The sequence below is a fragment of the Lampetra planeri genome, chromosome 39, assembly GCF_965212315.1.
Source record: "Lampetra planeri chromosome 39, kcLamPlan1.2.h2, whole genome shotgun sequence".
Classification (NCBI taxonomy): Eukaryota; Metazoa; Chordata; class Hyperoartia; order Petromyzontiformes; family Petromyzontidae; genus Lampetra; species Lampetra planeri.
This window is the reverse complement of record NC_136145.1, coordinates 11,322,482-11,349,740: the sequence shown is the minus strand read 5'-3', so window position 1 is coordinate 11,349,740 and position 27,259 is coordinate 11,322,482. Positions and strand designations below refer to the sequence as shown.

General features: G+C 47.7%; 1 protein-coding gene across 2 annotated transcripts; it reads right to left on the bottom strand.

Moving 5' to 3' along the window:
* LOC144731634 (E3 ubiquitin-protein ligase RNF126-A-like) lies at nucleotides 1–25,832 on the bottom strand. 2 transcript variants are annotated; one of them, XM_078612843.1, is made up of 10 exons: nucleotides 25,687–25,830; nucleotides 19,877–19,935; nucleotides 19,266–19,323; nucleotides 18,507–18,835; nucleotides 17,311–17,376; nucleotides 6,149–6,218; nucleotides 5,150–5,243; nucleotides 4,352–4,467; nucleotides 3,444–3,608; nucleotides 1–899 (listed from the first exon to the last, which is right to left on the bottom strand). In XM_078612843.1, the coding sequence occupies exons 1-9, from the start codon at nucleotides 25,759–25,761 to the stop codon at nucleotides 3,474–3,476; spliced, it is 1,002 nt and encodes a 333-aa protein (XP_078468969.1). In that variant the 5' UTR covers nucleotides 25,762–25,830; the 3' UTR covers nucleotides 1–899; nucleotides 3,444–3,473. The 2 variants fall into 2 exon arrangements, with proteins under 2 accessions (XP_078468969.1, XP_078468970.1); XM_078612844.1 differs by lacking the exon at nucleotides 1–899 and having other exon boundaries at nucleotides 3,359–3,608; nucleotides 5,150–5,231; nucleotides 25,687–25,832.
* Between the last annotated feature and the right edge of the window lie 1,427 nt (nucleotides 25,833–27,259).

Genomic DNA, 27,259 nt, shown 5'->3' with positions numbered 1-27,259 from the left:
TGCTTTGTGTTTAGTTTATTGTCATTCCCCCACACATCTGATTAGCACGGTTGGCTACGTACCGTGCGAAAGAAGTTCAGCATACATACATACGTTGCAATGTGGTGAGCTTCATGTGGCCATGGGGTGGATAAAATCCAATTGTGGGCCGGACACTGGCCGTGGGCGGTCAGCCAGAAGTTCCCCTTCCCTGCGTTAGGCGAGAAGTCGGCATTGTCGCGCGACTCATCTGAACTGGGTGGACTGCGCAGTCGTGTCGCACCGTCAAGACCTTGGCCAACGGCGTCGAGAACTAGCCGAGCAATTAACCGAACGCGGCAAGAGGCCACGGGAGTTTTCTTTAACCAAAACAAAAACATCACCGTAAACCTGGCAAAGTTGTGTTTGTGAAAGTGCTGTAGAAAAGGTGAATAAATTGTTTGCGTCACGTAAATACATCTCAGACGATCAAACCTAATTGCGAGAGCATCATTTTGACTGAAATTTAAAAAAATTGCAGCCAAGCCGACAAATGCACATTCACCAACCCGCATTAACCAGCAGGTGAGACGGTAACTTGACCTGTATGACCAGCACGGCATGCGGAGGGACTGTTATCCACGAGTGGTTTGATCAAAGGATTGTACATGTACACACACAGTAAAGATTCTGTATCTGACCATCAGCATAGAATAAGGCCCACTAAACACACGACCGGATTTCAAACTGTGCGGCATTTGGCATGAGCCACCCTCAATCCAAAGCTGCCTGTCTCCCTAACCCAACTGCACTGTCACAAGGGCCGTCGTCCATATGCAGGAGCAGGGTCCGGGTAAAATCCCAGTGTGGGTCCCCCTCCTTAAGCACGGTGCTCAGGGCGGTCGTCCCGATTCGCCGTATCCGAGGGATGGCTCCGTCACCTATGGCCGTCAAATGAGACGGCGTAGGTGGAAGACCACCGCACACAAATCAAACCACGGCAGAGTCTGAACCGGAAGCAATGCAGTCAGGAAGGGAACATGACCACCACGACCGCACGGCACTCAAGACGGTGGGCGCCGTAAGCCAGCGGAGCACGATCCCTCTCTGCCAACACCAGAGCTACAGTGACCAGAAACTGTTGGGGGGGGGGGGACATCTCATGGACTAGAGTTTTATCGTAGGTCTCCCCCGAGGTGTGTCTTGAGAGATGAAAATTATTTTTCAGGGCACAACGGTGCATTTACAGTTGTTGTGCTGCGCATAAATTACATTTTTCGAAATATAAAAAAAAGAGCTGGCTCAATTATATTGAGGGTTGTGCGGAGTACTAGTGTTCGGGAATTGACTTGAACAAAATATAAGAACACACAGGCAACCCAAAGCAATGTGTTCACCAAAAAGCATTGCGTAGATCCGCTGTGCACTCAAACACACCATCTTTACGCAAAGCATGAGCATTCACTAAAAACCAAAAAAATGTGCTTCGCATTGGCTTACTTTTTCCTAAACCTGTAAGATGCCCAATTGAATATTTATTGCGGGCCTCTGCCACTGGGCAATGCAACTCTGTTGAGTGGGCTACGGTGCTGGGGTGAGGACAGAACATGTGCACCACACTTCTTTCCCCCCAAACTGCAGTGGAAATTTCACAAAATTCCACGGTATGCACACCAGCAGCTGTGGAATCACGAGCAGCAGTCACGCGTAAACAGAAAACAGGTTGTTTTCTTATACAACATAAAAACACCACACAACAAGTTTGTCCACTCCGCCCTCGGTTTTAGGTTGAGGTGCACCTCGTTTTTTTCTCATCGTCAGCGAGTTTACACTGCAGCCAGTGCAGACAAAATTAAGACGATGGACCTTGGACCCAAGGGAAACCGAATGCGTGAAAACTGCACTATTAACTTGTTTAATTATAATCTCCAGAAATGCTACCAAGCAGTGCTGCGCAAACAGAACTGTAGGAGATTGCTGGCCAGATAAGCTGGTTTTGGTGTAAGTACCTTACAAATGGCCAGAAGCAAATTCAATGGAATGGAACAGGAGCTTTGGTTTTAGCAGATAACAGAAGAAATTAAAGCATGTTGTTGATTCAGGGTGAAGGATGCAAAGTGCTGCAGGTTCCACACAACCCTTTACACACCAAGCCATCCTTAGGGACTACAATACATTTTACAATACAAAGTGGATTTAAAGTCTAAATGTGACCGCATCTCAACACTGTACAAAAAGGGGAGAACATTAACTTTATAGAGGCAGTCAGTCATAGGCAGAGGAAAAAATGAAGGTCTTGAACCTCACCTTGAACAGGGCTGTGCAGGTAGTCGACTGAACAGATGGCAGGGGAAAGGGAGTTCTAGACTATAGTTTAGCAGTGGAAAGTGACCCCCCACTGAGCAAATATTGACTGGGGGCTTCCACAGATATATTTGCCGCTTGTGTTCCCAGGATCATTCAGGATTCCAATGGTCTACCAGAATTTTCCTTTGATATGCATATGAGAATAACCTGGTTATGGTTCGATGCCGGACCATAGTTGAACAGCACTTGCATGTTAATGCTACAGGACTATGCGTCAGCAAAGCTGCCAGCCGATTTTTTTTACCCCATTCTCTATTAATAAAGGCAATGCAATTTCCAAAAGTGGAAAAAATTCTGGCCACGTATTTTCCCTGCCACTTCCAGTTGACAATTTCAAAAATGCATGCACATTCTATAAATGGAAGGGATGAATGGGAACCCACTTGCCTTGGTTTGAGAAGGAAACCAAAACTCTGAGTCTGGGGCTACACGAGACCCTACCAGTGCCCTGTGTTGGTAGCCAAACTCTTCTAAGATGTGCGAGTAAGTAAAAAAAACAATCATATATTTGAACAAAATATCCCGTCATTTTGATCACTTTGCGATGGAAATGACAGTGAATTATTGTCAACCACTTCATCGCCAAAAATTTCATCTTAAAAAAATTATTTTTGTATGCGTTCTTGTTCCGAAAGTCGTATCAATATACAGATTCTGGTTCGTGTTTGGCATTGTGCAATCATTTGGTACCCAATTATTATTAACAATAATAAATAAAATGTTTCATATGAGAATTAGTCTTATCCATTTCTCTTAATTCAACTATAAAAGTAAACCAGGAGCTGAACTGCTGACAGTAATTCCACTCCCCTTGCTCTAGAAAGACAACTCCACCTCGCAGTGGCTTTTGGCTATCATACAAAGATTGTCACCGAAAGCCACTGGAGCTATAACCTCCTAAATCTCAATTGAAAACGAATTTTTTTAGAAACTGCTTTTTGTGTTTTAGTTTGTTGTCCCTCCTCTGCACCTCCGATTAGCATGGTTGGCTACGTACGGTGCGAAAGAAGTCCAACAAACATACGTACACATACCTCACTGATTCACATCAGGAAGGGGGAGAGGAGGGCATTGGATGAGGGAGCGAGGACAGAGGGGCAATGGGGGTGGGCGGGGACCTCCTGTCTGGGAAGATTCCGGGCCAGGTCCTACTGCTCATGGCGGCTCGTCCCGGGTCCTCCTGGTGGGCCGGGCGCGCCGAATGTGGCGCCGGCAAAAGCGTGCTGGTTCGTAGCCGTGTTCTCACCATTCAGGCTCTTCCGGCACACGGGGCACGTGTCATGCTGGTGGGGGTCGGGGCGGTGTGGGGGCAACACGGTGGAAACAACACACGCGTCAGTTCAGTGTCCTATTTCGCCCGCCACCGATGCGCAAGGAGTTTTTAGACTGTGCGGAATTTTGGGAAATGCCAACAATACCGTGCAAGCACGATTAGCACGGTTGGTTATGTACAGTGCAAAAGAAGTCCAACATAGATTTAATCACGCTGCAAAAATGTAAAAGCGCCATCCACGCTCAACAGAGAGGCAAGCCTGAGAGAAGTACCACCTTATGCGAGATGATCGAAGCATTCATTTAGTACACAGCTTCTTATTCTAAAAACCCGGCGTTCCGTTTGTCCACCAACTAAATAATAAGAGCCTTTTAGAAGGCGTGAATCTAACATTATAGAAAGTGGACCACCCTAGGTGTGGGGATAATAAGTTTCTCCAACAGGTTTCCAAAAATTGTCAAACCCCCCCACCCCTGCCAAAAAAAAAGTTTCACACCCCCCCCCCACCCAAAATGTTTTTATTGTGTCGGCATATATGCCTACACACCCCACATACAATAGTCAGTAGTATCTGCACACACTGGGAGGGGGGGAAAGAAGAGGACATAAGTAGGGGCAACGGGCGAGGCACTAAGAAACCCTCCACAGGAGCTAGAATAAGGCAGCTGTAAGGCCGCCGAAATTATAGCATTTTAAATGGCAGATCGTCACACTGTGCAAGGGCTGAACACCTCCACAGCGTTGCGGACTCACCAGCTCTAGCCAGGGCACGATGCAGTCATTGTGGTACATGTGCTTGCAGGGCAGCTGCCGTACCACCTCAGTTTCCGCAAAGTCCTCCCTGCAGACGGAGCACTCCAGACCTGCGTCTGGACAGGCGGCGCACAATTACTTACCAGCAGTCTCATCCTTATGTACGAATACTTTCAACCAATGGAATGTTTCTATACTGCCACTCACAAGCCATGCCGATGTTCTGTACTGACACTTAGAAGCCAGGGCGTGTTTCTCTACAGGGCATGTTTGTGCATTGTGTATATTTCTTTCTACCATGTCAGTTCACCCGCAATGTTTAATCATGGTGGCTTGTCACATTACAGGCTTGCAGACTACTTTCTGCGTGTCCGGTCTGTAAATTTCTACATAAGCCACTTCATTGAGCTTTCATTTGTGGCCAGGTTGCTTCTAAAAAAGGAACTAATAGCTCACCAGTAAAATAAATAAAGTTTTTGTTTACTTATTTTTTGTGATTTGCTTACCTATACTTTGCATTCTTAGTTTCTTTGTATTGTTTGTTGTTTTAATGTTCTGACCCTACTCCGACTGGAAATCTGTGAAAAAGAGCTTCATCGCTCATTAGATGTCTTCGAGATGAATAAAGATTTTGATTCTGAAGTTCCGCTTTCACTCACAGTTTACGTCGCATTGACCACTTCCTCACTTAGCCTCTATTCAGCCTACGAGGGTGGTTGCCTGGCACATGGCCGGTTGCCCTTTGATGATGGTGGGGGCGGGGGGGTTGGTGTACTGGGTACCATTATTGGTACGCACCGACGTGTTGCTGCGTGATGGTGATGTTGGGCAGCGTGTGGATCCTGGCTCGGTCAGCTGGTGGGGGTCCTGATGTGTCCAGCTGTTCCAGCAGCTGCCACAGGCAGAACCCAACATTACACAGGAAAACAAAAGGTGGCAGAGTGTATGTATGTATATATAGCTTGAGTCCATGAGTCACTGTGCGAGTCGATGTATGTATATATGTTTAACTTCTGTCCCACTGTGCTTATCGGAGGTGTGAGGGAAGGACACAAAACAAAGTGGCTTCGGCATTACCTCTGCTTATACTGGATTGTCAAGTTTGGTGAGTTGATAGCCTCAACTAAGACACCAATGAATGGTTTCACATTTAAAATATCATATTAAATGTAGTTTTTCACTTCTGCATATTTACAACTCAAATGACGAAAGAACCATTGGTTCATGGTCAATCAGACAAAACATCTCTAAAGCAAATTATTGGAGATGCTGCTTGATAGTGGTACGCAAGCAGAAATAACAAAAAACTCAATATATTTGTCAATAACACTGCAAAAATGACTCGGAGCTCCGACATCGGGACCACTGGCTAGGCATCAATGACCAGCATGAGACCATTCAGTACTAACATCAATGTACAAAATGTGCAAGCGCTGAATGCAGAAGTGTGAGGGTTTAATTATGAGCAAATTATTGCATCCACAGATATCAACAAAATATTGCAAATAAAGAGCAGGGCGATGCCCCATTCATTCTGATTTTTTTTTTACAAAAATCCCAACTGAACTAAGTTCACAGAATTTTCAAAAGTGGCTGCCTGCTGAGAAACAGTTAAAAATGCACGGCTGTGGTATGGATAAACGCCCCAGTTTTCACTGTGCACTTCCAAAACTCTGACATTACTCGGCTTGTCTCGTCAATTGAAAACGCTTAAAACTCATAGCAGGCAGCCCTGGGGACACACGGCCAGGGAATGCATCTACAAGATGCCGATGACAGGTGTGGCACCAGACACACCTGAGTGATGATCCGATCCAGCCCGTTCAGGCCCCATGCGTAATCACCAGGATCCGAGTGCAGAAAGCCCCTGCACAGAAATCAAATATTTATATTGTGATGAAAAGGGTGTGACAGCCTGCTTTGTCCTACATACTGATCATAGTTTTTAGACATGCTCTGTTCACAGTGCATTAGTCTGGCACTCCTGTATGCCACCACATCATTGTGGGTGGGTGTCTGCGGTTGTGTAGCTGTTAGCACGCTGTGCTACAAACCTAGAGCACCTGAGTTCGAGTCCTGCTCACAGCTATCACCAGTGATAATCATATTAACCGGTCCTGGGCCTCCACTAAGTTGACTCAGCCTCAAACGAGTACCTGGTATGGTGTGTAAATATTTCCACTTGGGAGACAAAGTCGCCCGGGCGTGGTGCTGGCCACCTACCCCCTCGTGTGCCATGTCGGCCTCCAAAGGCGCACTAACAGCACTTGCTCAAACAGTTTGTTAAGGCTATATGGAAGATCTTTGTTTTTGTGTATATAAATTATAATATACATTTTATATGTGAATATATATTCGCGCTGACTGCCCATGTCCGCAGATTAGTTGTTTATAATCTAAAGTTGAAATAACACAAATGAAACCATGCCACATGTCATACCATGTTCTATACATGCAGCTGACTTATGGCCACGAATTAAACAAGTGTTCTTCACTAATTTTCAGAGGTGAGCCACTTTCCTGATAAGACATCATCAGTGCAAGGGCCGCCACACCGCCTGCAAGGGGGCGTTTTCATATTTGTGTATTGATGGGGGCTGTACGTCAGGGGGATACTAAAGGCCACCAGGGGCTGCCAGTGGCTCACGAGGCTTGTAATGAAAAACACTGGACTAAACTTGAGATATTTTCCCATGCACAGTTGCTGCTGTGGACAGAGTTTAAACGAAGAAAGAAGTAAACATGTCTACATCTGATTGGGACCATGTAGATAACATGACAGCCTCTTCAGCCGCCTCAATGTCAGCTAAATGCAAAGATGACCTGATTTCCAAGTTCACCCTCATTTCCAAAAATAAGCCAGATCGACACGTTAAAAAGTTAGACGGTGACAAGATTGTTATTAATCAGAGTAACAGCCCATTTTCAAATAGCCTAAAATCGGTTCTAGCTAAAGGGTTTAATTTCACAGTCACCCATAAATACATCTCAGTTGATGATATCATTGCCCAGGTCGACTTAGCCCTTAAGAGTTTGGGACACATTATTGCAGACGTGGCAAGATCGGAAATCTCTGCAGTCCTCAAAAACGCTAAGACACCTATGAGCAACATCAGCAAGGATGAGCGCTTTGAGCTTTCTCAACTAAAAAAGAGAGATGACAGTCATCCTCTCAGCTGATAAGGGCAATGCCACTGTCATCATGGACAAAACCACATACACTAACAAAATTCAGGAACTACTTGATGGCAGCTATACCAAAATCAATAAAGATCCGACCAACCGCCTGGTTATGAAAACCAACAATATCATCACTGATTCGACATCTTTAATCGAACCAACCAAGCGGCTCTCCTTAAAACCATCTGCTGCTAGACCACCCAGATTTTATGGCTTACCAAAAATCCATAAAGAAGGTACACCACTCCGTCCTATCGTCTCCACCATTAACTCACCCATCTACAAACTGGCCCGATTTCTGTCCGAGACCCTACAACCATTCACTGGTAAGATCACCTCAGCTATACTTAACTCAGCTCACTTGGTATCTCTAATTAAGGACATCTCACTATCTTCAGGTGATTTTCTTGTCAGTTTCGATGTAGTATCTTTGTTTACCAAAGTTCCTGTGCCGGACACCATTGCAATCATTGAATATTTGGTCCAAAAAGGACTGAATGCTGATGTACCAGCCCTGGTTAGACACTGCCTCACCAACACTTACTTCACCTGGAAAGGAACATTCTACAAACAAGTTGAAGGTTCCCCAATGGGTTCGCCCTTATCTCCAGTTGTAGCCAATGTTTTCATGGAAAAATTTGAGACCGATGCCATCCAGGCATCCACCCTATGTCCTTCCTTCTGGAAGAGATACGTAGATAACATGTTCGTCATCTGGCCACACGGTCTACCAGCGCTGGGCCAATTCTTCAACCACATCAATTCCATACACCCAGCCATTAAATTCACCATGGAGGTGGAACACTAGCACAGCCACCGTTGCGGTGGTTCGCTTACATTGATATGCTAATCTCTCACAATAACAAGGCCACCTCCACAGCTGCGTCGTCATGGAGGTATATCAGCTCTCCGATCTTACATTTACAGTGAGGGGAAAAAAGTATTTGATCCACTGCTGATTTTGTACGTTTGCCCACTGACAAATAAATGATCAGTCTATAATTTTAATGGTAGGTTTATTTGAACAGTGAGAGACAGAATAACAACAACAAAAATCCAGAAAAACGCATGTCAAAAATGTTATAAATTGATTGGCATTTTAATGAGGGAAATAAGTATTTGACCCCCTCTCAAATCAGAAAGATTTATGGTAACGAGCTGAGATTAGGAGCACACTCTTAAAGAGAGTGCTCTTAATCTCAGCTTGTTACCTGTGTAGAGGTGTAATTGTGTAGATGTGTAGAGGTGTAATTGTGTAGATGTATGGGCACGGATGGGAAACAAACACAAGGGGCGGGGTTAGGGCTGTACACGGAGGAGGTGTTCGCACCGACGTCCGCACCTACATCCCACACGGGCCCCTCCCGGGGGCCGAGTGCTATAAAAGGTGGTGAGCCGGAGGGCTCGAGGTCGAGTGTTAGCTTTAACCAGCGAAGAGTGAAGACCAGCTAGAATAGGCCCCGGAGCTCCCCTGGCTCGCTGTCCTTGTCAGGACCGACCAGGGCAAGCCGGTGGCGTGGCCCCGAGAGCCCAGCCTGACGTTCTTATAAGAGCCGGTCTGGAGACTCAGGGTGCCGGGATCCCAGCTTGACCAGGGCTGGGATAGGTAGCCTCCCCTAGCTCCGTAGTGGAGGACTCGGGCGTAGGTTAGCGGGGTTAGACGTTGTGTCTCCCTGATAGACGAGTAAAGGGGACGATACCCCTTCAAGAGTTGTGTGTACCCGTTACTGTACACGAGTTGGTATTAATAAATAAGTGTGCCTCCGACCCCGTCGTCAAAGCCTCCTGAATACTTACTACATCTGGGGTCAGAAGTGATCGTTCAACGATGGACACACGAGGGACGACACGTACCAGGGAGTCGGAGATGGAGGACACCTCGGCCGAATCGGCACCAGAGATGGCCGAGGTCGGATCGGAGCAGCTGGGGCCGAGTACACCCGCGCCGCTACGACAGGAAGGGAGAGATGCGTCGGCCGAGGGACTTCGGCTGGCTCACTCCCGCCTGGCGGAGTTGCTCTACGCTGCGGCCGCCACGTTGGAGGAGATCACGCGGCTGGGGGCTGGAGGGGCTGCGCGGGACGACGACGGCAGCCGACGCGCGGCGCCATTTCCCGCCACCCCGACGCGGCTCGCGGTTAAATTTCCCGCCATCACTACAGTGGGAGCAGAGGGCGGGGCCGGCCCGCGTCAGGTGACTGCTGAGGGCCAAGCACAAGCCGTGACATCATCAACACCGGCCAGCGCGTCAACAACGGAGCGACCGGCGATGCCATGCTCGCAGCCCGCCCACACTGTAACGTCTGCTGGGAACGACGGAGCGCGATCCACGACCACAGACGTCGCGTTACAGCAGCGACTGCCGCCTCAAAGATTTTGTGGGCGCGGACGGTGACTGGGGTGGCTTCAAGAGACGGTTCCTCGCTCATCAGGAGATGGCGAACTGGACGGACGGTGAAGCACTACGCGCACTGCCAGCGATGCTGGACAACGACGCCCTGGCTACCCTCACCTCGGCGCCTAAGGAAAAGCGCGCCACGCTGCACTTGGCGCTGCAGCTACTGTCCGCTGTCTACGGGCCGCCTTCGGACTGCAGGCAGCTGTTCCACGATCGCCAGCGGGGCGCCACCGAATCGCCTCTGGCTTTCCGGACGGCTCTCCTGGCCCTGGCGAAGGCAGCTTTTCCGCGGATGGATGAGGAGGGGGTGGACGCTATGGTGGCGGAAAAGTTGTTGCTACTCGCGGATGAGCTGGACGTCGCCGTCTTGGCTCAAGACGACGCAGAGATGTCTTCCCTGCTGGTCGCGCGCCACATCCACGGGGGCTTGCGGTCCCTGCATCGCAAGGCTGCCAAGGGGGTGGCCGGCCATGTCATGGCGGCTCCCGCCCTTCCATCGGTGGAGGTCTGCGGGGTGGAGCGGCGGGAGGAATGGAGATCTGCGGGACCACAGGCTCGGAACGGACCGAGCCGCCAGGAGCAGCCCAGGCCATCTGGGGCGCTCACACGCTGCTACAACTGTGGCCTTCAAGGCCACGTTGCTTCAGGATGCCGGGCTCCCCGTCAGCGCGGGGCGACACCTCGTCAGGACGCGGCGCCGTCTCCACCCAAGCTCCAGCAGAGAAATACGGCGAGTCGTGGCACCTCACACGTTTGGCCCATGCACACATCCGACACACACTCACGCGCTGAAACGAACAGGGCTCGCAAATCGACGGCCGTTGCGTCGGATTGTTCTGAAATGCGGCGAGCGCTCCAACCGGGTCAGTGGTCGGAGCTTGCCCATCGTGTCGTTGCAGCGTCGGCGGGATCGTCGGTAGTGGTCGGTCATATTGATGGGGTAGAGGTGCGGATTTTAATTGACACAGGAGCATCGGCGACCATTATATCTGATTTGATTTATAACATCCTTCCCGTTCAAAGTTGTCCCTTGCTCCCCGTTGACGTGCCATGCTATGCTGCTAACGGGGGCTCGCTGGGCATCATTGGGCAAATCCGCGCCAAAATTTGCATTGGAGACATTAAATTATCCGGGCCTGTTTTGGTTTCCTCCTCACTGGCGGTTCCGTGCCTGTTGGGGACGGATTTCTTGGCCAAAATGCCCATTCGTATCTTGATCGACCAGGGGTGCATCGAGCTCCCGTCGGGCCGACGTGTAACATTTTTTTCTTCCCCCGCCACGGAGCGTCGGGCGTTTGCGACCGTGCAGGCGCTCGTGGCAAAAACTGTGCGCGTACCCCCGGGGGCTCAGATGCTCGTCCCTCTTAGGTTGCGTCGGCCGTTTGCTAAGGGGGTTGCGGATCGGGGGGTCTTGTTGGGACCATCTCGGGCCGGGGTCAATGGACCCGATTTGCTAGCGGCTCAGATCATGGTGAAAGGGGATGGGGACCCCTTCATTGCTGTCCTTAATGTAGGATCGCGAACGGCCGTGGTTCCTCAAGGGACCGTGCTTGCACACGCAACGCCGGCACCCTATGAGGAACCACTCGTGGGTCAGGTAAGCACCGATCCTCCGTCGCGACCGCATTCGGACTGTGATGACGGATGGCTGGATGCGCTTTGCGCGGGATCAGTGGACCTGTCCGACTCACAGCGTGGGAAGCTGCGAGTTCTCCTGAAAGAGTTTGGCGACGTTTTTAGTCAACACAAATTTGATATTGGTTGTACTAAATTGCTGCGACACCATATTGACACGGGTGACAGCACGCCAATCACCCAAAATCCCTTTCGGTTGAGTCCCGCCGAAAAGGATCATGTCAAATCGGCCGTTGATGACATGCTAGCCGCCGATATCATTTCCCCTTCCAACAGCCCGTGGGGCGCACCGATCGTTTTGGTGAAAAAACACGACGGCTCACTGCGGTTTTGTGTCGACTTTCGGCGGTTGAACAAAATTTCAGTGGCAGATGCGTACCCGCTTCCTCGAATGGATGAGTCGCTCGATGCCTTGGCGGGGGCGCGATTCTTTTCCACCCTCGATTTACTTTCTGGATTCTGGCAGCTTCCTCTGGATGACGAATCAAAACCTAAGACTGCTTTCCGTACACCGCACGGCCTCTTCCAATTTAACCGCTTGCCGATGGGCTTACATTCTGCGCCGGCAACTTTTCAGCGGTTAATGGAACTGGTCTTGGCGGGCTTGCAATGGGATTCGTGTTCAATTTACTTGGACGATGTCATCGTCTTTAGCAAAACATTCGATGAACACCTCCAGAGGTTGCGTGCTGTTTTTCTCAAAATGCGGGCTGCCAATTTGAAATTTAAACCGCAGAAGTGCCATTTGCTCCGCGAATCGGTGCGGTATTTGGGTCATATTGTTGGACGCTCGGGGATATCCACTGATCCCGCCAAAACGAAATGCGTCAGCTCCTGGCCGACTCCCACCTCGGTGGGAGAGGTCAGGAGTTTCATTGGGTTCGCGTCGTACTACCGATGGTTTGTGGCTGACTTCGCTACGATCGCGAAACCATTGCATGCCTTGACGTCCAAGGGAGTCAGGTTTCATTGGGGGCCGGAGGAGGAGGCTGCTTTCCGCGCCCTTCGGGATGCCCTGGTGGGGGCTCCGCCGTTGAATTATCCCGATTTCTCACAACCCTTCTTGCTCGATACAGACGCAAGTAACACGGGCATTGGGGGCGTGCTTTCCCAGCTCATTGGTGGCGTAGAGCATGTGGTGGCTTACGGTAGTCGGGTACTGTCTCCGGCGGAACAACGGTACTGCGTTACCCGTCGGGAACTATTGGCAATTGTTGATTTCGTTCAGCAGTACCGCCCGTATCTGTACGGTCGATGTTTCACCGTCCGTACAGATCATGCGGCTCTGCAGTACGCCCTGCAGGTTCAACAACCATCGGGGCAGTTGTCTCGATGGTTGGAGATTCTCCAAGACTACGACTTTGTCACCACATATCGTAAGGGCGTCCGCCACACAAACGCTGACGCCCTGTCGCGGTTGCCACCCACTTCGGAGTGCGCTTGCCTCTTGGGTTCGGGGCGTTGTAGGCCCCCCGAACGCGACCACGGATTCGGTCCTCGTGGTCGCCGCCGATGCGCCTTTAGCTTCGGGTCCTATCGAGCAAGGGAGGGATTCGTTGCTGGGGTTGTCCGTTGCGGAGTGGGGACGCCTCCAAATGGAGGACACCTCCCTCCTCGCTCCGCGCCGTCGCACCGGGGGGGTTGGTCAAGGAGCAGCAAACATTGACTCGTGGGGGTTGTTCCAGGGGCTTTTAATGCACTGGGACGGGAAATCCCGCCGCCAGCGGCTCGTGGTGCCTGCAGCATTGAGGAGTAAGGTGGTGTGGGCTGCGCATGAGCGGCTCCTGCACTTGGGGACTTACAAAACCCTTGCCATGCTCCAGCTCGATTTCTTCTGGCCGGGCATGGCAAAGGACGTGGGGGATCTCCTGGGGTCGTGCACGCAATGCGCGCAGCGGAAGCCACCGGCGAGGGGGTCCAACCCTCCGCTGCAGTCCATAAAGGTTTCCCGGATTAACGAGCTCGTTGCTCTGGATATTCTCGGGCCATTTCCCGCTACACCCAGGGGAAATAGGTACTTATTGACAGGGGTTGAATACTTCACGAGATGGCCCATGACCTGGCCCCTGGCCAACCAGTCGGCAGCAGCCGTCGCGGAGGCCTTTGTCCAGGGCTATGTCCTCGACAAGGGTGCTCCGGAACGGCTGCCGACTGACCAGGGTAAGAATTTTTCGGGGAAACTCCTCCGCGAGGTGTGCGACCTCTTGGGTACGGAGAAAATTCGGACCTCCCCATATCACCCACAAACTGACGGGATGGTGGAACGGCTGCATCAGACTATCACGTCCATGCTGTCCCAGCAGGTATCGGAATCCCAGACAGATTGGGACCTTCGCATTGCCGGGGTGTTACAAGCCTACAGGATGGCTCCCCATGCGGCCACCGGATTTTCACCTTTCTTTTTAATGTATGGCCGCGAGGCTAACCCGCCTGTGACGACTCAGCTGAAGCTCTCGGCGCCTCAGGCGAAGTCTAAATTGTCCGAACACGTTAAATTTAACATCAGCAAATTAACCGAGGCGCGGGAAGCGGCCGTGCAAAATTCTGAACTCCGCCAGAAGGCGAACGAGAGGCTTAGGCTGGGGCGGGTACATGTGTTCAAATGGAAACCGGGGGACAGGGCATGGTTGCACTGTCCCCAGGTGCCACTGGCGACCTCGTCAAAGTTGGTACGGCCGTGGCGGGGGCCCGTGGAGCTCGTACAGGTCTTGCGGCCGCAATGTGTACGCGTCAAATGGGGGAGGCGTCGGTGGTACGTGCACCCCTCCAGGTTGAAACCGTTCATTGCGCCGCCCCGTGGTTCGCACACACACACGCATGGCCAAACGTGTGAGGGGTCCGCCGACTCCCCGACGTCGCTGCTTTCGCCTAACCTGACATCGACTGTTCCATCTCCAGGTGCACCAGGAGTGACGGGTCCACGACCGCCAACCCCTCCCAGGGGGGGTCGGGGGTCACGCAGCAGCGAAGCCAGACTCTCTCGCACCCGGACTGTCGACAACCGCCACTGAGCGTGCCGGGACGGGCCCTTGTGACGGGCCCGCCGCGAGAACGCGCGCCAAAACGCACAGACTTGTGAGGTCGGCCGTTGGGGGGGCCCTTGTGGAAGGTGGGGGGAGGCGTCCGGAGGGCGTGTATATATGTTGGTTTTGCGGAATGGGGTATTTATTCGGGGGGGTGCGTCGGGTTATTTTTTTTCCTGTTTCCTGATGTTGTTGTTGTTATGGTTGTCGTTGTTCTTGTTAAAATTACGCGAGGCACACACGGGTTTGGGGGGTCATGCACCTTATTGTGATTTTGTTGCAGCCGGGGACGGCTTCGGGCTGTACAGGGGGGGGTGATGTAGAGGTGTAATTGTGTAGATGTGTAGAGGTGTAATTGTGTAGATGTATGGACACGGATGGGAAACAAACACAAGGGGCGGGGTTAGGGCTGTACACGGAGGAGGTGCTCGCACCGACGTCCGCACCTACATCCCACACGGGCCCCTCCCGGGGGCCGAGTGCTATAAAAGGTGGTGAGCCGGAGGGCTCGAGGTCGAGTGTTAGCTTTAACCAGCGAAGAGTGAAGACCAGCTAGAATATGCCCCGGAGCTCCCCTGGCTCGCTGTCCTTGTCAGGACCGACCAGGGCAGGCCGGTGGCGTGGCCCCGAGAGCCCAGACTGACGTTCTTATAAGAGCCGGTCTGGAGACTCAGGGTGCCGGGATCCCAGCTTGACCAGGGCTGGGATAGGTAGCCTCCCCTAGCTCCGTAGTGGAGGACTCGGGCGTAGGTTAGCGGGGTTAGACGTTGCGTCTCCCTGATAGACGAGTGAAGGGGACGATACCCCTTCAAGAGTTGTGTGTACCCGTTACTGTACACGAGTTGATATTAATAAATAAGTGTGCCTCCGACCCCGTCGTCAAAGCCTCCTGAATACTTACTACACCTGTATAAAAGACACCTGTTCACAAAAACAATCAATCAATCAGATTCCAAACTCTTCACCATGGCCAAGACCAAAGAGCTCTCCAAGGATGTCAGGGACAAGATTGTAGACCTACACAAGGCTGGAATGGGCTACAAGACCATCGCCAAGTAGCTTGGTGAGAAGGTGACGACAGTTGGTGCGATGATTCACAAATGGAAGAAACACAAAAGAACTGTCAATCTCCCTCGGCCTGGGGATCCATGCAAGATCTCACCTCGTGGAGTTGCAATGATCATGAGGACGGTGAGGAATCAGCCCAGAACTACACGGGAGGATCTTGTCAATGATCTCAAGGCAGCTGGGACCATAGTCACCAAGAAAACAGTTGGTAGCACACTACGCTGTGAAGGACTGAAATCCTGCAGCGCCCGCAAGGTCTCCCTGCTCAAGAAAGCACATATACATGCCTGTCTGAAGTTTGCCAATAAACATCTGAATGATTCAGAGGACAACTGGGTGAAAGTGTTGTGGTCAGATGAGACCAAAATGGAGCTCTTTGGCATCAACTCAACTCGCCGTGTTTGGAGGAGGAGGAATGCTGCCTATGACCCCAAGAACACCATCCCCACCGTCAAACATGGAGGTGGAAACATTATGCTTTGGGGGTGTTTTTCTGCTAAGGGGACAGGACAACTTCACCACATCAAAGGGACGATGGACGGGGCCATGTACCGTCAAATCTTGGGTGAGAACCTCCTTCCCTCAGCCAGGGCATTAAAAATGGGTCATGGACGGGTATTCCAGCATGACAATGACCCAAAACACACGGCCAAGGCAACAAAGGAGTGGCTCAAGAAGAAGCACATTAAGGTCCTGGAGTGGCCTAGCCAGTTCTCCAGACCCTAATCCCATAGAAAATCTGTGGAGGGAGCTGAAGGTTCGAGTTGCCAAACGTCAGCCTCGAAACCTTAATGACTTGGAGAAGATCTGCAAAGAGGAGTGGGACAAAATCCCTCCTGAGATGTGTGCAAACCTGGTGGCCAACTACAAGAAACGCCTGACCTCTGATTGCCAACAAGGGTTTTGCCACCATGTCATGTTTTGCAGAGGGGTCAAATACTTATTTCCCTCATTAAAATGCCAATCAATTTATAACATTTTTGACATGCGTTTTTCTGTATTTTGTTGTTGTTATTCTGTCTCTCACTGTTCAAATAAACCTACCATTAAAATTATAGACTGATCATTTCTTTGTCAGTGGGCAAGCGTACAAAATCAGCAGGGGATCAAATACTTTTTTCCCTCACTGCATATGCAAATTCCATCTCTAGCCCCACCCACTTAACTTTGGGCTAAACCCATCTCAAACCTAAATAAAATCCTGCTTCAGCAGCTCTCCCGCTATATACTTTTTCACCTGATGAAGATTGCTTGTGTTGCGATCGAAACGTCGTGATATTTTCATTATTTTAATATTTACGTGGCTTTACCGAAAGACCCAAAGAATAAGAAGTAAACACTTTGACAAGTTACCTATTTTAATAAAGGCGGGCCATCTGAAAAGCCATTCATTTCCACTCTTTCTGTTATTCCAGGTAAAGTCAGCGGTCCATTCGCATGAAGCATGATGCACTAACTTTGCAATAAACAAATAGATGTGTTAACACCTTTGCACCGACAGAACTGCAAGACATGAAGCAAAAAGGTTTATATTTAATGAAAATGTATCGCACCCCTTATTTTAGCTTAAAATTATTATGCCGTCCACAAGCACGTTGAATAATTAACAAAGAGACAGCTCACTGCACAGCAAAGTCAAGAAGTGGTGCTCCTACCACGAGGCGCCGGGCTGGCCGGTGATCGGATGACCCAGTAAATTGCCAAGCAGTTGCTGGATGACTCTGAAATAAAGGCATCATGATTGGTACAAAATAAAACATGAAAAATCACGCATATTTATTCTGTAACACTTTCCAAGCATTGGTCCTTGGAAGTATTAGAGGTGCTGCGGTAGTGAGATGTTAACTACATTGCCTGGTATACAGGAGATTCAATCCCAACCCTTACACTTGTACATTTGGAGTGTGCATTTTTCTCTGGGTCCTCCTGTTTTTCCCTCCGCATTCAGAAATAGGTGTTTAGAGTATTTAGCTGCTATACATTTCCACATGATGATAAGCCACTTCGTTGAGCTATCATTTGTGGCCAGGTCGCGTATGAAAAAGAGCTAGACAGCTCAGTGGGCCTTACCTTGTAAATAAAAACAGTTTAGTTTAGGCATTTAATTAGCAGTAGCTGGCAGGGCAAAACTCATTTGTATATTTTCAAGTAGTCATGTTTGCTCTGGTTTGTGTCTCCACAGGTCTTTGACAAGACCTTTTATCAACTTGGCCAGTTTCCAAACAGGTAAGCCTCAAATAACAACACCACTTTACACGACAGCTTGATTTATATTGGCTCATCTACATGAGAGTTAAAACGATCCTAGGTCTGAATTAAGGCAGCTGCCTGTGATTAAACCAGGTTCTCATTTGCAGCTAATGGTCTCAGACTGGTAAGCATCGATTGCACAGAAAAAAAATCACATTTGAACATTTGGTTCTCGACTTAACTTGGCAAAATTCCAGCTCTCGTGTAACAAACATGACTCTCGGTGGCAGAGCGCGTAGAAAAGCGCTCGCCCGCTAATGTGTGGACCACAGGTTACTTGAAGGGATGTCAGAGGTGGCTGTGGCATCTGCTTCTTACTGCAATGCTTGTGAAAACACAATCAGGATAACATTTGGTAAAGGTAAAGTCACGTAGAATGGAAATAATAAAATAATAAAAATAAAACATTTTTTTATTATGTTTTATTTTTATTATTTTATTATTTCCATTCTACGTGACTTTACCGAAAGAACCAAGAAGATGAATCCCTGCAGTCACGAAAGCTTTAATTCGAAATTTGGTAAAGGGACAAGCACTTTCTTTTTTGGAGTCTACCAGCGAGTGGCGGCCAGCAACAGCCACCAATGCCCACTGCCCTCACCCCTCGATGGACGGCACACGCCCCGCGTGCGTTTGAATGTGGAAATGCTCCCACTGCGCTCGCAGCTGCTGTTGCCCTGCACCCAGCCCAGCACCGGCATGCTGGTGCCCCGGCGCATGGCTGGCTGCGCCATCCACTTCCGACGCAACCCCGCCCTCGTCCGATGACGACGACGAGGAGACTGGCGCCGAGCTCCCATGCGCGTCGTCCGTGCCGCTCGCATGCTGCCGGGACGCCGAGGACGAGGTGGATGAAGAAGAGGGGGAGCCGAATGTCATCAGCCGCAACCCCGTCAGGGGGTTGAATTCCAACAACATCTGGTCGAGGACCTTGCGTAGGGAAGCGGTGAAGGACAATTGATTGGAATTATAGTCGTGTGCAAATAAAAAACCCAACAAGTCATCGAGACAAACACGGAACGTTGTTAATCGCACTCCTGCCGGAGGCTTCTAAATCCTAGGGATAAGCAAGAAGCATGTACCGTTCTCGGGCCAGTGCTGTCTTCCCGACACTGTACTTCAAGACTAATAATGATAAAAGTAACGCCCTTTGTTTAGTCAGGAAAGCCTTACTCAAGTCTCAAGATCCATATTCAAGTGAGTTACTGGATTAGGTTGTACAGGCAATCTTGTTTTTATGACTTTTCTGTTAAGAATGCCCAAATGCAGGACTCAATTGAAGATGGGTCATGAGACTCGGCGAGGCTTTTTACAAAAAAAAAGTGAGAGAGCCTGTGGCAATGCACGTGCTCACACCTACCTCCTCAATTCTTGTCAAGGGATTTTCATCGTGACTTCTAGGTGCGCTGGTCTGCACACTGGTCCCAACATTGACCAAAAAAATATATATGAGAGAACAACATTTAGACGAGTTATTTTCATGAACTCCTTTGCACCTTTGAGACTCGGGAACAAACTGTGAATGAAGAGAAGAATGTGCGTTTGGCCAAGGGGCCCCATCGTATCTTGGTGAACAATCCCCCCCCCCCTTTAATTAACATGCACAAATTCTTGTCGCCGAGCCAGTGAGTGTGACTACACTACTCAAAATCGCACTTCACCAAGCCCATCCATAGTTTAAGGCGACTAGAATGGGAGTGAACATAGTCGAGTATCTTCAAAACACAATTGCCATTTGGATCTGATAAATTAAACAATTAACTGAAGGCTGTTTTATCACTTTATCAATAGAAAATCTCAACAATTGGATGTTAGCCACTGTAGTTATGTAAGCCTCGTGACCTACACGGCATTCTTCCGGCAGCGGCTGTACATGCAAACATGCAACGTCTATAATTAAACTTAAATAAAACACACACACAACCACGTGGGGTTCAGGGAAAGCACAGCCACACGCTGGGTGTTAAGTACCTGGGTTCTGCGAGCAGTTCCTCGATGAATCCCGATTCACAGCGGGGGCATGTGTAATCCTTCAGCACAAACATGCATACACAGAGTCAGAGACACCACACTTATTTGTAGCTCTCAAGATGCAGGGCTCACATCCCGTTGTGCCATCTTCCATCAAAGATGGTCACTGCGCGTTTTCAGATGCACTTCTGCAGCCATCTGAATCGCTCTTCCTTCCAATATTAGGAAGCTACTATGCACCTTTAAATCTAGATTGAAAACTAATTTGTTTGCAACTGATTTGTGTTTAGTTTATTGTCCTTCCCCTGCACTTCCCATTGCACGGTTGGCTACGTACGGTGCGAAAGAAGTTCAACATACGTACATACATCCCATTGTGGCCTAACAAAGCTGTGCCCGAGCAGAACACAAGCTTGCGTGGTTGACCTGCCGAACCAACGCGAGCCGGTTCCGACCAGTGCTGTGAACAGAGGTGCCGTTTCTCCCTCCCGCCAGCACAATTCATTGCTTCATGAGATAGCGACACGAGACTGTCTCGCCTGTCATGTGCACACTCCACCGCGCTGACGCCGTTCAATACGGGTTGATGAACGCGGGGGGGGGGGGGGCATAGACGTAGCACATGCCCGCAACCACTTACAACACCATGGCTTGTACGGTGGGCAACCAACCAAGCACTATGCAGGCTAAAGCCTGCTTTGCTTCTGAAACCTGGTGAGATCAGGCTTATTTTAGGTGAATAGGTCAGAGACAACACAATAAACAACACGATAAATACATTTTCTAAACATTAATTTTAATTAAGGCTGTGAAAACCTTGAAATCTTGATTTAGTGTCCAATTAGCATTTTAATGTGGCTTTGATGCATCAAACGGTTTGAAATGGTTACTCTGCAACATAAAGATTAACGTGCGAAACACTCACTGCCCTTTACGTGTAGGTCTGCTTAAACTGACTGTGCATTCGGGTAACCTTTGCCTAATACTCCATGAAGGTGCGAAATCTAGCAGAAAGGAGGAAGCAATAGTGTGATACGTGGTGACATTAATAGCACCGGCTGCGATCAACTCAAGATCTTAAACTTAACTGTAGCAAAAGGGGAAAAACCAAGTTCCAGTTTTAAGCAAGACCTGCCCATCCATTAAAATCCAGTTCGTTCTGCCACAAACCAAAGAATGAAATTTAACCCCTAATGGCCATTAACAAGCACACAAGTTACCCAGGAAGGCCCAACTAAATATCTTCAGCTACTTACTCATAAGAGCCCTGCATTGGGCTGTTTAATGAATTCACTCGGTTAAAGCCCATCAACTAACATAGTATCATCAGTATACTAAATATACTTTAGTTGTTTACGTGGTGGTTTTAGTTACTGCAGCTACATACTATTAACACTTCTTCCCCTCCCTTTGATGCTGCTAATCCTGCATAATGCACGGGCATAAGAAGTACTAATCACATACCTGCATTTCCCATATGCCCTTCCTTTGATGCTGCAAATCCTGCATTATGCACGGGCATAAGTAGTACTAATCACATACCTGCACTGCATTTCCCATAAATATGCTAAATTCCTCTTGATATGCAAATTCTTTTGTCAAGGCGCCCTTTCCCCCCCTTCCAATCCAGCTTATATATATGCTCCAAGCACGTGTGCTGTTTCATTCAGACGCTGTCGCCTCGACAGACCTGGTTTTCACCTGAGGACGGCTGCTTGCGTTGTGGCCGAAACGTCGTGAGAATTATTTTATTATGTTTTATTTTTATTATTTTATTACTTCCCTTCTACGTGACTTTACCGAAAGAACCAAGAAGATGAATCCCTGCAGTCACGAAAGCTTTAAATCGAAATTCATACGGTAATCATTTCGCTTGGGTAAATGTCTGTGATGCAGCAAAGACAGCATACCAAAATACAGTCTGCATCCTACATTTTGTTGACAAAATTACAAACTGCGACTACGTGCATAAAAAATGTATTGAAGACTGTTGCCAATTTAACCCCATAGCAGAGGGAAGTGAAGGAAAATAAATTGCTGTACTCTGTGCTCCAATATCTATGCTCTCCACCTTCACCAACCCATCCTGACCAACATTATTTTGTAGTATTATTTCTGCTTGTTAACCCAGGAATGCCTCACTTGAGCTCGTGACTGTTTTTCAGGAAGGTCCTGGCAAATATGTAATAAAGGACTCTCTCTCAGATGTCGATCTCCGTTGTCCTTTATTGGGTTCGTAGAATCTCCGTACCACGGCGTCTCGCTCAGGCCCGCGTCCCGCTCGACGACCTCTCCGCATTACAAATATTTGCAGCAGGGGGCAATGATTACTTTCAATATTACAATTGAGTAATCTGCAGGAAAATGTTTACATTTAGTCCATTAGGAGGATGAAGTATGGTCAGCTTAAGAAGTCTTCATTTCAGCTGTGGAGTTGTATGGAATGTACATTGCATTTTTCCTCACACAAAGGAATCAATTCCAAGGAATGTGAAATTCTCTGGTATATTTTTTCCAGAAATGTATGAGAACACCTCTTAGCTACAAGGAAACCCAGGGACAATACAGAGGTAGAAATAGGTAAAATATATTATGAAGGGGGGGGGCTCTTACTGTGAGAAAATACACAAATATCTTGGCATGTAACCAATGAACAGCCTCTATCTCTGCAAATATATACCATCTGTCACTACACAGGGGTCATGATTTGTTTCACGAATCGATTTTTTTACATCTTACTTGTCTTGTTCGTACTGTGCCTTTGCTTCCATTGGCCTTCAGGAAAACGTGTGCATGTAACTCGGCGGGAATCATCGATAATCAATTCGTGTGCACTATTCAAGGTTGCAAGAATGAATGAATCTGTGATGTTGAAATTAAAATGAATAGGCAATGCTAGATAAAAACAAAACCACCAATGCCAAGTAAATGTTATTTATGAACATTTGCATGCAATATATATGTTTTAATAACATCCAATGCCATTTCATTCTGTCGTGTTTATTATAATAAACTATAATAGTAGTGTGGTGGACCAACTACACATACAACAAAAATTAATCGGTGTCTGAAAAATATCAACCATGACGCTATTACGAATGTGGCATTATTAATACAGCACTGAGGATGTGTATTGTGTTTCAGAATCGGTACTGATGGTAGCGGATTTGTTGTGTTTCCATTTGCAGTAGCAGTACTTGTGAAAATGTGTCTTCCATATTAAAAACAGCACAGTAGTATGCAGTACCGAGGGTAATGTGTGAAGACCAACATGGCCAGTTGAGTTTTCCCGTGCATTTGCTCTAGCCGTGGTATTTTTTCAATGCAGTGTGTTCTTGAAATACTGGGGAAATTCAAGCATGGGGTGCCCCAGTATATCAACTTACTCAACACCAAGTTCTTTCCATCTACACCAAATTTAGAACTATTTACAGCTTGTAATGTTAATTATATTGGTTTAAATATTATAAATGGGTATTACACATTCATGTAATAACATCAATATAAAATGGAATGCCTGGAGCGGGAAGATCCACGCAGGGAGGACCCGCAGCTGACAACAAAGTCAGCGTCACTTGGCACGCTGTTCAGTTGTTGGGCTTTTGTGGAGGGGTTGAGATTTTAACTTTGTTTTCGGAGCCTTCCCCACGCCATATTTCGAGGTCACACTGCATCCGTGCTGACACGTCTGTTGCGAGCGGTGTCGCTGTCAACAGCATTGCAGGAGGTATTGTGGTGGTTGTGCCATATTCTGCATAAATATTGAAGGGCCTGCGTGGTGACATTTTCAGCATCAGGGCTGATGACACTGCGATGCTGATTGTGTTGTATCATGCCAAAATAAGAATGTAGTGTACATTTTACATCGAGTATCAGCTGTGAGGGTACCTGATACTGAAAACGTATTGTGTCTATTTTAAGTACTGTATGAGTACGGATGGTACTTTGTTTTGGGTGTACGAGTACTGCTCGTGCTGCGTAGTTGGTAGTGTCATATTCAACACAAGTATTTTTCGATTTAAAGCTTTCGTGACTGCAGGGATTAATTTTCTTGCTGTGGTTTTCACACCTGATGATGATTGTTTGTGTTGCAATCGAAACGTGGTGAGATTTTTTTTTATTTCCCTTCTACGTGACTTTACTGAAAGAACCAAGAATATGAATACAAGTATTGTTCATACTGTACTACGTTGATGGGTTTATGCATTCACCATCAGGAATTATCAGACTATGTTGTTGGGTTTATCACCACTGAATAAACTGTGTTATTAGCTGCATAAAAGTACTTATGATCCTGCGTTGTTGTGTACTTTTCCACACTAATACTGATTATACTGTGTTAATGGTTGTATTGGTACTCAAGGTACGGTGCCGTTGATCATTGAGCGTTTTGCTTGCGCGTTTGTAAGTCGGGGTAAAATGACACTTCAGCAAATTACAGCCTAATTACAGCTACACGGACATTTCAAAAGAGTTAGCTGGGTTTCGTAACAGCTCGCCCATGATGCGCGTGTTAATGAACTCTGCGTGCTAGCAGCTTAACGGGCATGTTTACGCAGTACAACCCTTCAGAACCGAATGGGCAACTTATAACGACTGTCGTCAGGATATCTGAGATTGTTTCTGCTTTTATTCAATTTACGTTTATGCCTTTCATTTGATCAAATCCAATTTTCGAAATATGATTTATATTGACACTGAATAGTCTTGTTGAGTCTTTCCTTATCGGACTCGTGCTCGATTGTATTTTTTTATTTACGCAATTCTGTATAAGCGAAGCTGATCCATTTCTATTATTAAACGACAGTTTGAACAACTTTCATATATAAATATAACCTAAGTCACAGCTGAAGAGGTATGATAACAGGAAAGCTCTAGGACCAGAAGGAATAACTGTGGATATCAAACTTTGAGTAGATATTTACCAAATATATTCAGTTGTAAAATAACTCAACTGTGGAAAAATGCGTAAATTATAATAGAGTTCAAAAATTTGGATAAAACTAATTTTATTAATTGCAAATCCATGAGACTGTCATACTATATAAATGGAAAACGACCAATTTAGATGCCACATTTGGGCAAGTAGGCTGGGTTCAGGATTTGTTTTTCTCACATTTACCACGTAGAATGCAGAAAAGTCAAACGACAATTAAATACCATTGTGTTTATCTGAAGAGGATGAAAATTGATTTGAGTCAGTGGAAGCTACTGCAATCATCTAAGCTCTCACAAACCGCGGCAAATAAAAAAAACACGTGTTATGCTAGAATTAACGCCACGCATTCACTATAATTCGTATAAGCTCAAGACAGTATTATGGCTCCAATAAACACATCGTGAACATTACACAACACGTACACACAGCTTTATACATCACATCCACAGATACAGACTGCAGTCTACCCTTACAGAATGCTGGGATAAGTGCTGGAAGAGAGCGCCTATGCTGACAAAAAAACATCTGGTTAATCCAGCAGCAGCATCATTACGTCGGACAAGCTTAACTGCTGATGAGACCCAAAAAGTGGAAACAGGTTGCTGAATGTGCTTGCTTAAACAAACGCTGCTTAACAATAATCGTGTTGACAGGACACTCGGCCGATGGGCTCGCTGGACATTACGCGTGTTATTGTTTATAAGGAGCTCTACTCACACAGCCCAGTGTGTCGGCCTAGAGGCGCCCGCTAGGCCGCCAGCGCGCGTCTCTCGTGTGTGCCCATAGTTTGCCGGTGTGCTCGAGAGACTATGGTCGAGGGAACGTAGAGGAGCAGTTGCGTCAAGTGGTGCGAGGTGTGAAGAGAGCGAACCGGGAGGTTGGGGCACACGTCGCATCCGCACTGGTGGCAGAAGAAGCGCCGCTGTGGAGACACGGCCTCCGCCATATTCGCGTGACGTCACCGACCACACGTGACTGCTCCGACCCAGACCTGAACACAACTTTACCCGCAGCCGCAATATATAAACTGACAATTGACGTCATCGCCGCGTGACGTCACCACTGTAAGTTTGCGTCGTATTGTTATATGCCGTCACGGTGCCGCATTTAACTAATTTGACGTAATCGATTACCGTGGCTGTCGATCGTGTAATGACGCCTTGTGTCACTAATTATAAATGTCATACACAGTGCTCTAATTATATTAATTATCTGGTGGTGCTGCTGCTGTTGCGTGATGCACAAGCACAATTAATGATTAACACTTGCCCTTCATGTGATCCTTATGGCGGTACCCCGGGGTGCCAAATAATACAAAATGACCGAAGCAATTAAATATGTTATTTCTGGGACACTTTTTTTCCCAGAGGTGTACTTAACTCCGTGACTGCGGTACCAATCAATCAAAATCAGTGCTACTCCGCGATGTCGAAACGCATCGATTGCGTTGAAACCCTGAACGCTCGTATGCACCATAGTGCATAGCAAGGCCGTAATTATAATATCTATTGGGGGGGGGGGGGCATCCCCCCCAATATTCAAATACAGTATGCTCAAAATGTCCCCCTCCCAATATATTGCTATAAAATAGATTTCTGTTTATATGATTGTGGTTATGGTTGTACTTTATTAATCCCTAATGTCTGCTGTCCCTCCCAGCCATATCTAGTGCCACACTTAACTCTACCACCAGGAACCCTCGTTCCTTCTCGTCCATACTTGTTGCTCAATTTGCCACTAAACCTGCTAATGAAATAGCTTATAGACACTTCTACACTCCATCATTGTATCCTTTTAACCCCTATCTCTGTCCCATTACTTCACCAGCACTCCTTCCAAACTTTATTCTGCTCTTCTTCGTGGTTTTTTCGGTAAAGTCACGTAGAAGGGAAATAATTAAATAATAAAAATAAAACATAATAAAATAATTCTCACGACGTTTCGGCCACAACACAAGCAGCCGTCCTCAGGTTAAGAACAGGTCTGTCGGAAAGACAGCGTCTGAGGACGGCTGCTTGCGTTGTGGCCGAAACGCCGTGATAATTATTTTATTATGTTTTATTTTTATTATTTTATTATTTCCCTTCTATGTGACTTTACCGAAAGAACCAAGAAGATGAATCCCTGCAATCACGAAAGTTTTAAATCGAAATTCATTCTGCTCTTTAAAATATCGCCATCTGCGAGTTGCTGCTATTCGTCCAAGGTTCGCCGCTCTTCATCCTTTCACAGAAAATACCTGTGCAAACTTAGTTCTAGTTTTCCTATTTCTGGGAGGTATTGAGCTTCATCCTGGCCCAAATGCAAAGAACTCGTATAATTCTGTAGATTTTTCTGGCAGAAAAGGTGTTGGTGTGCTACATGTTAACATCAGAGGGCTTGTGATTAAATTAAGTCAACTAAAACTAGAAGTGGCAAATCTGGACCTGAACATTTTTTGCCTT

Bases quoted from the DNA above. Each gene is read 5' to 3' on its own strand.
- LOC144731634 (XM_078612843.1), bottom strand. From the start codon at position 25,761: ATGGCGGAGGCCGTGTCTCCACAGCGGCGCTTCTTCTGCCACCAGTGC. The intron at 18,836-19,265 runs GTAGGTGTGAGC...TCCCTACGCAAG, and splicing joins CCTTGACAAGAATTGAGGAG to GTCCTCGACCAGATGTTGTT. The intron at 4,468-5,149 runs GTGCGTACCAAT...CCGCCTGTCCAG, and splicing joins CATCACGCAGCAACACGTCG to ACGCAGGTCTGGAGTGCTCC.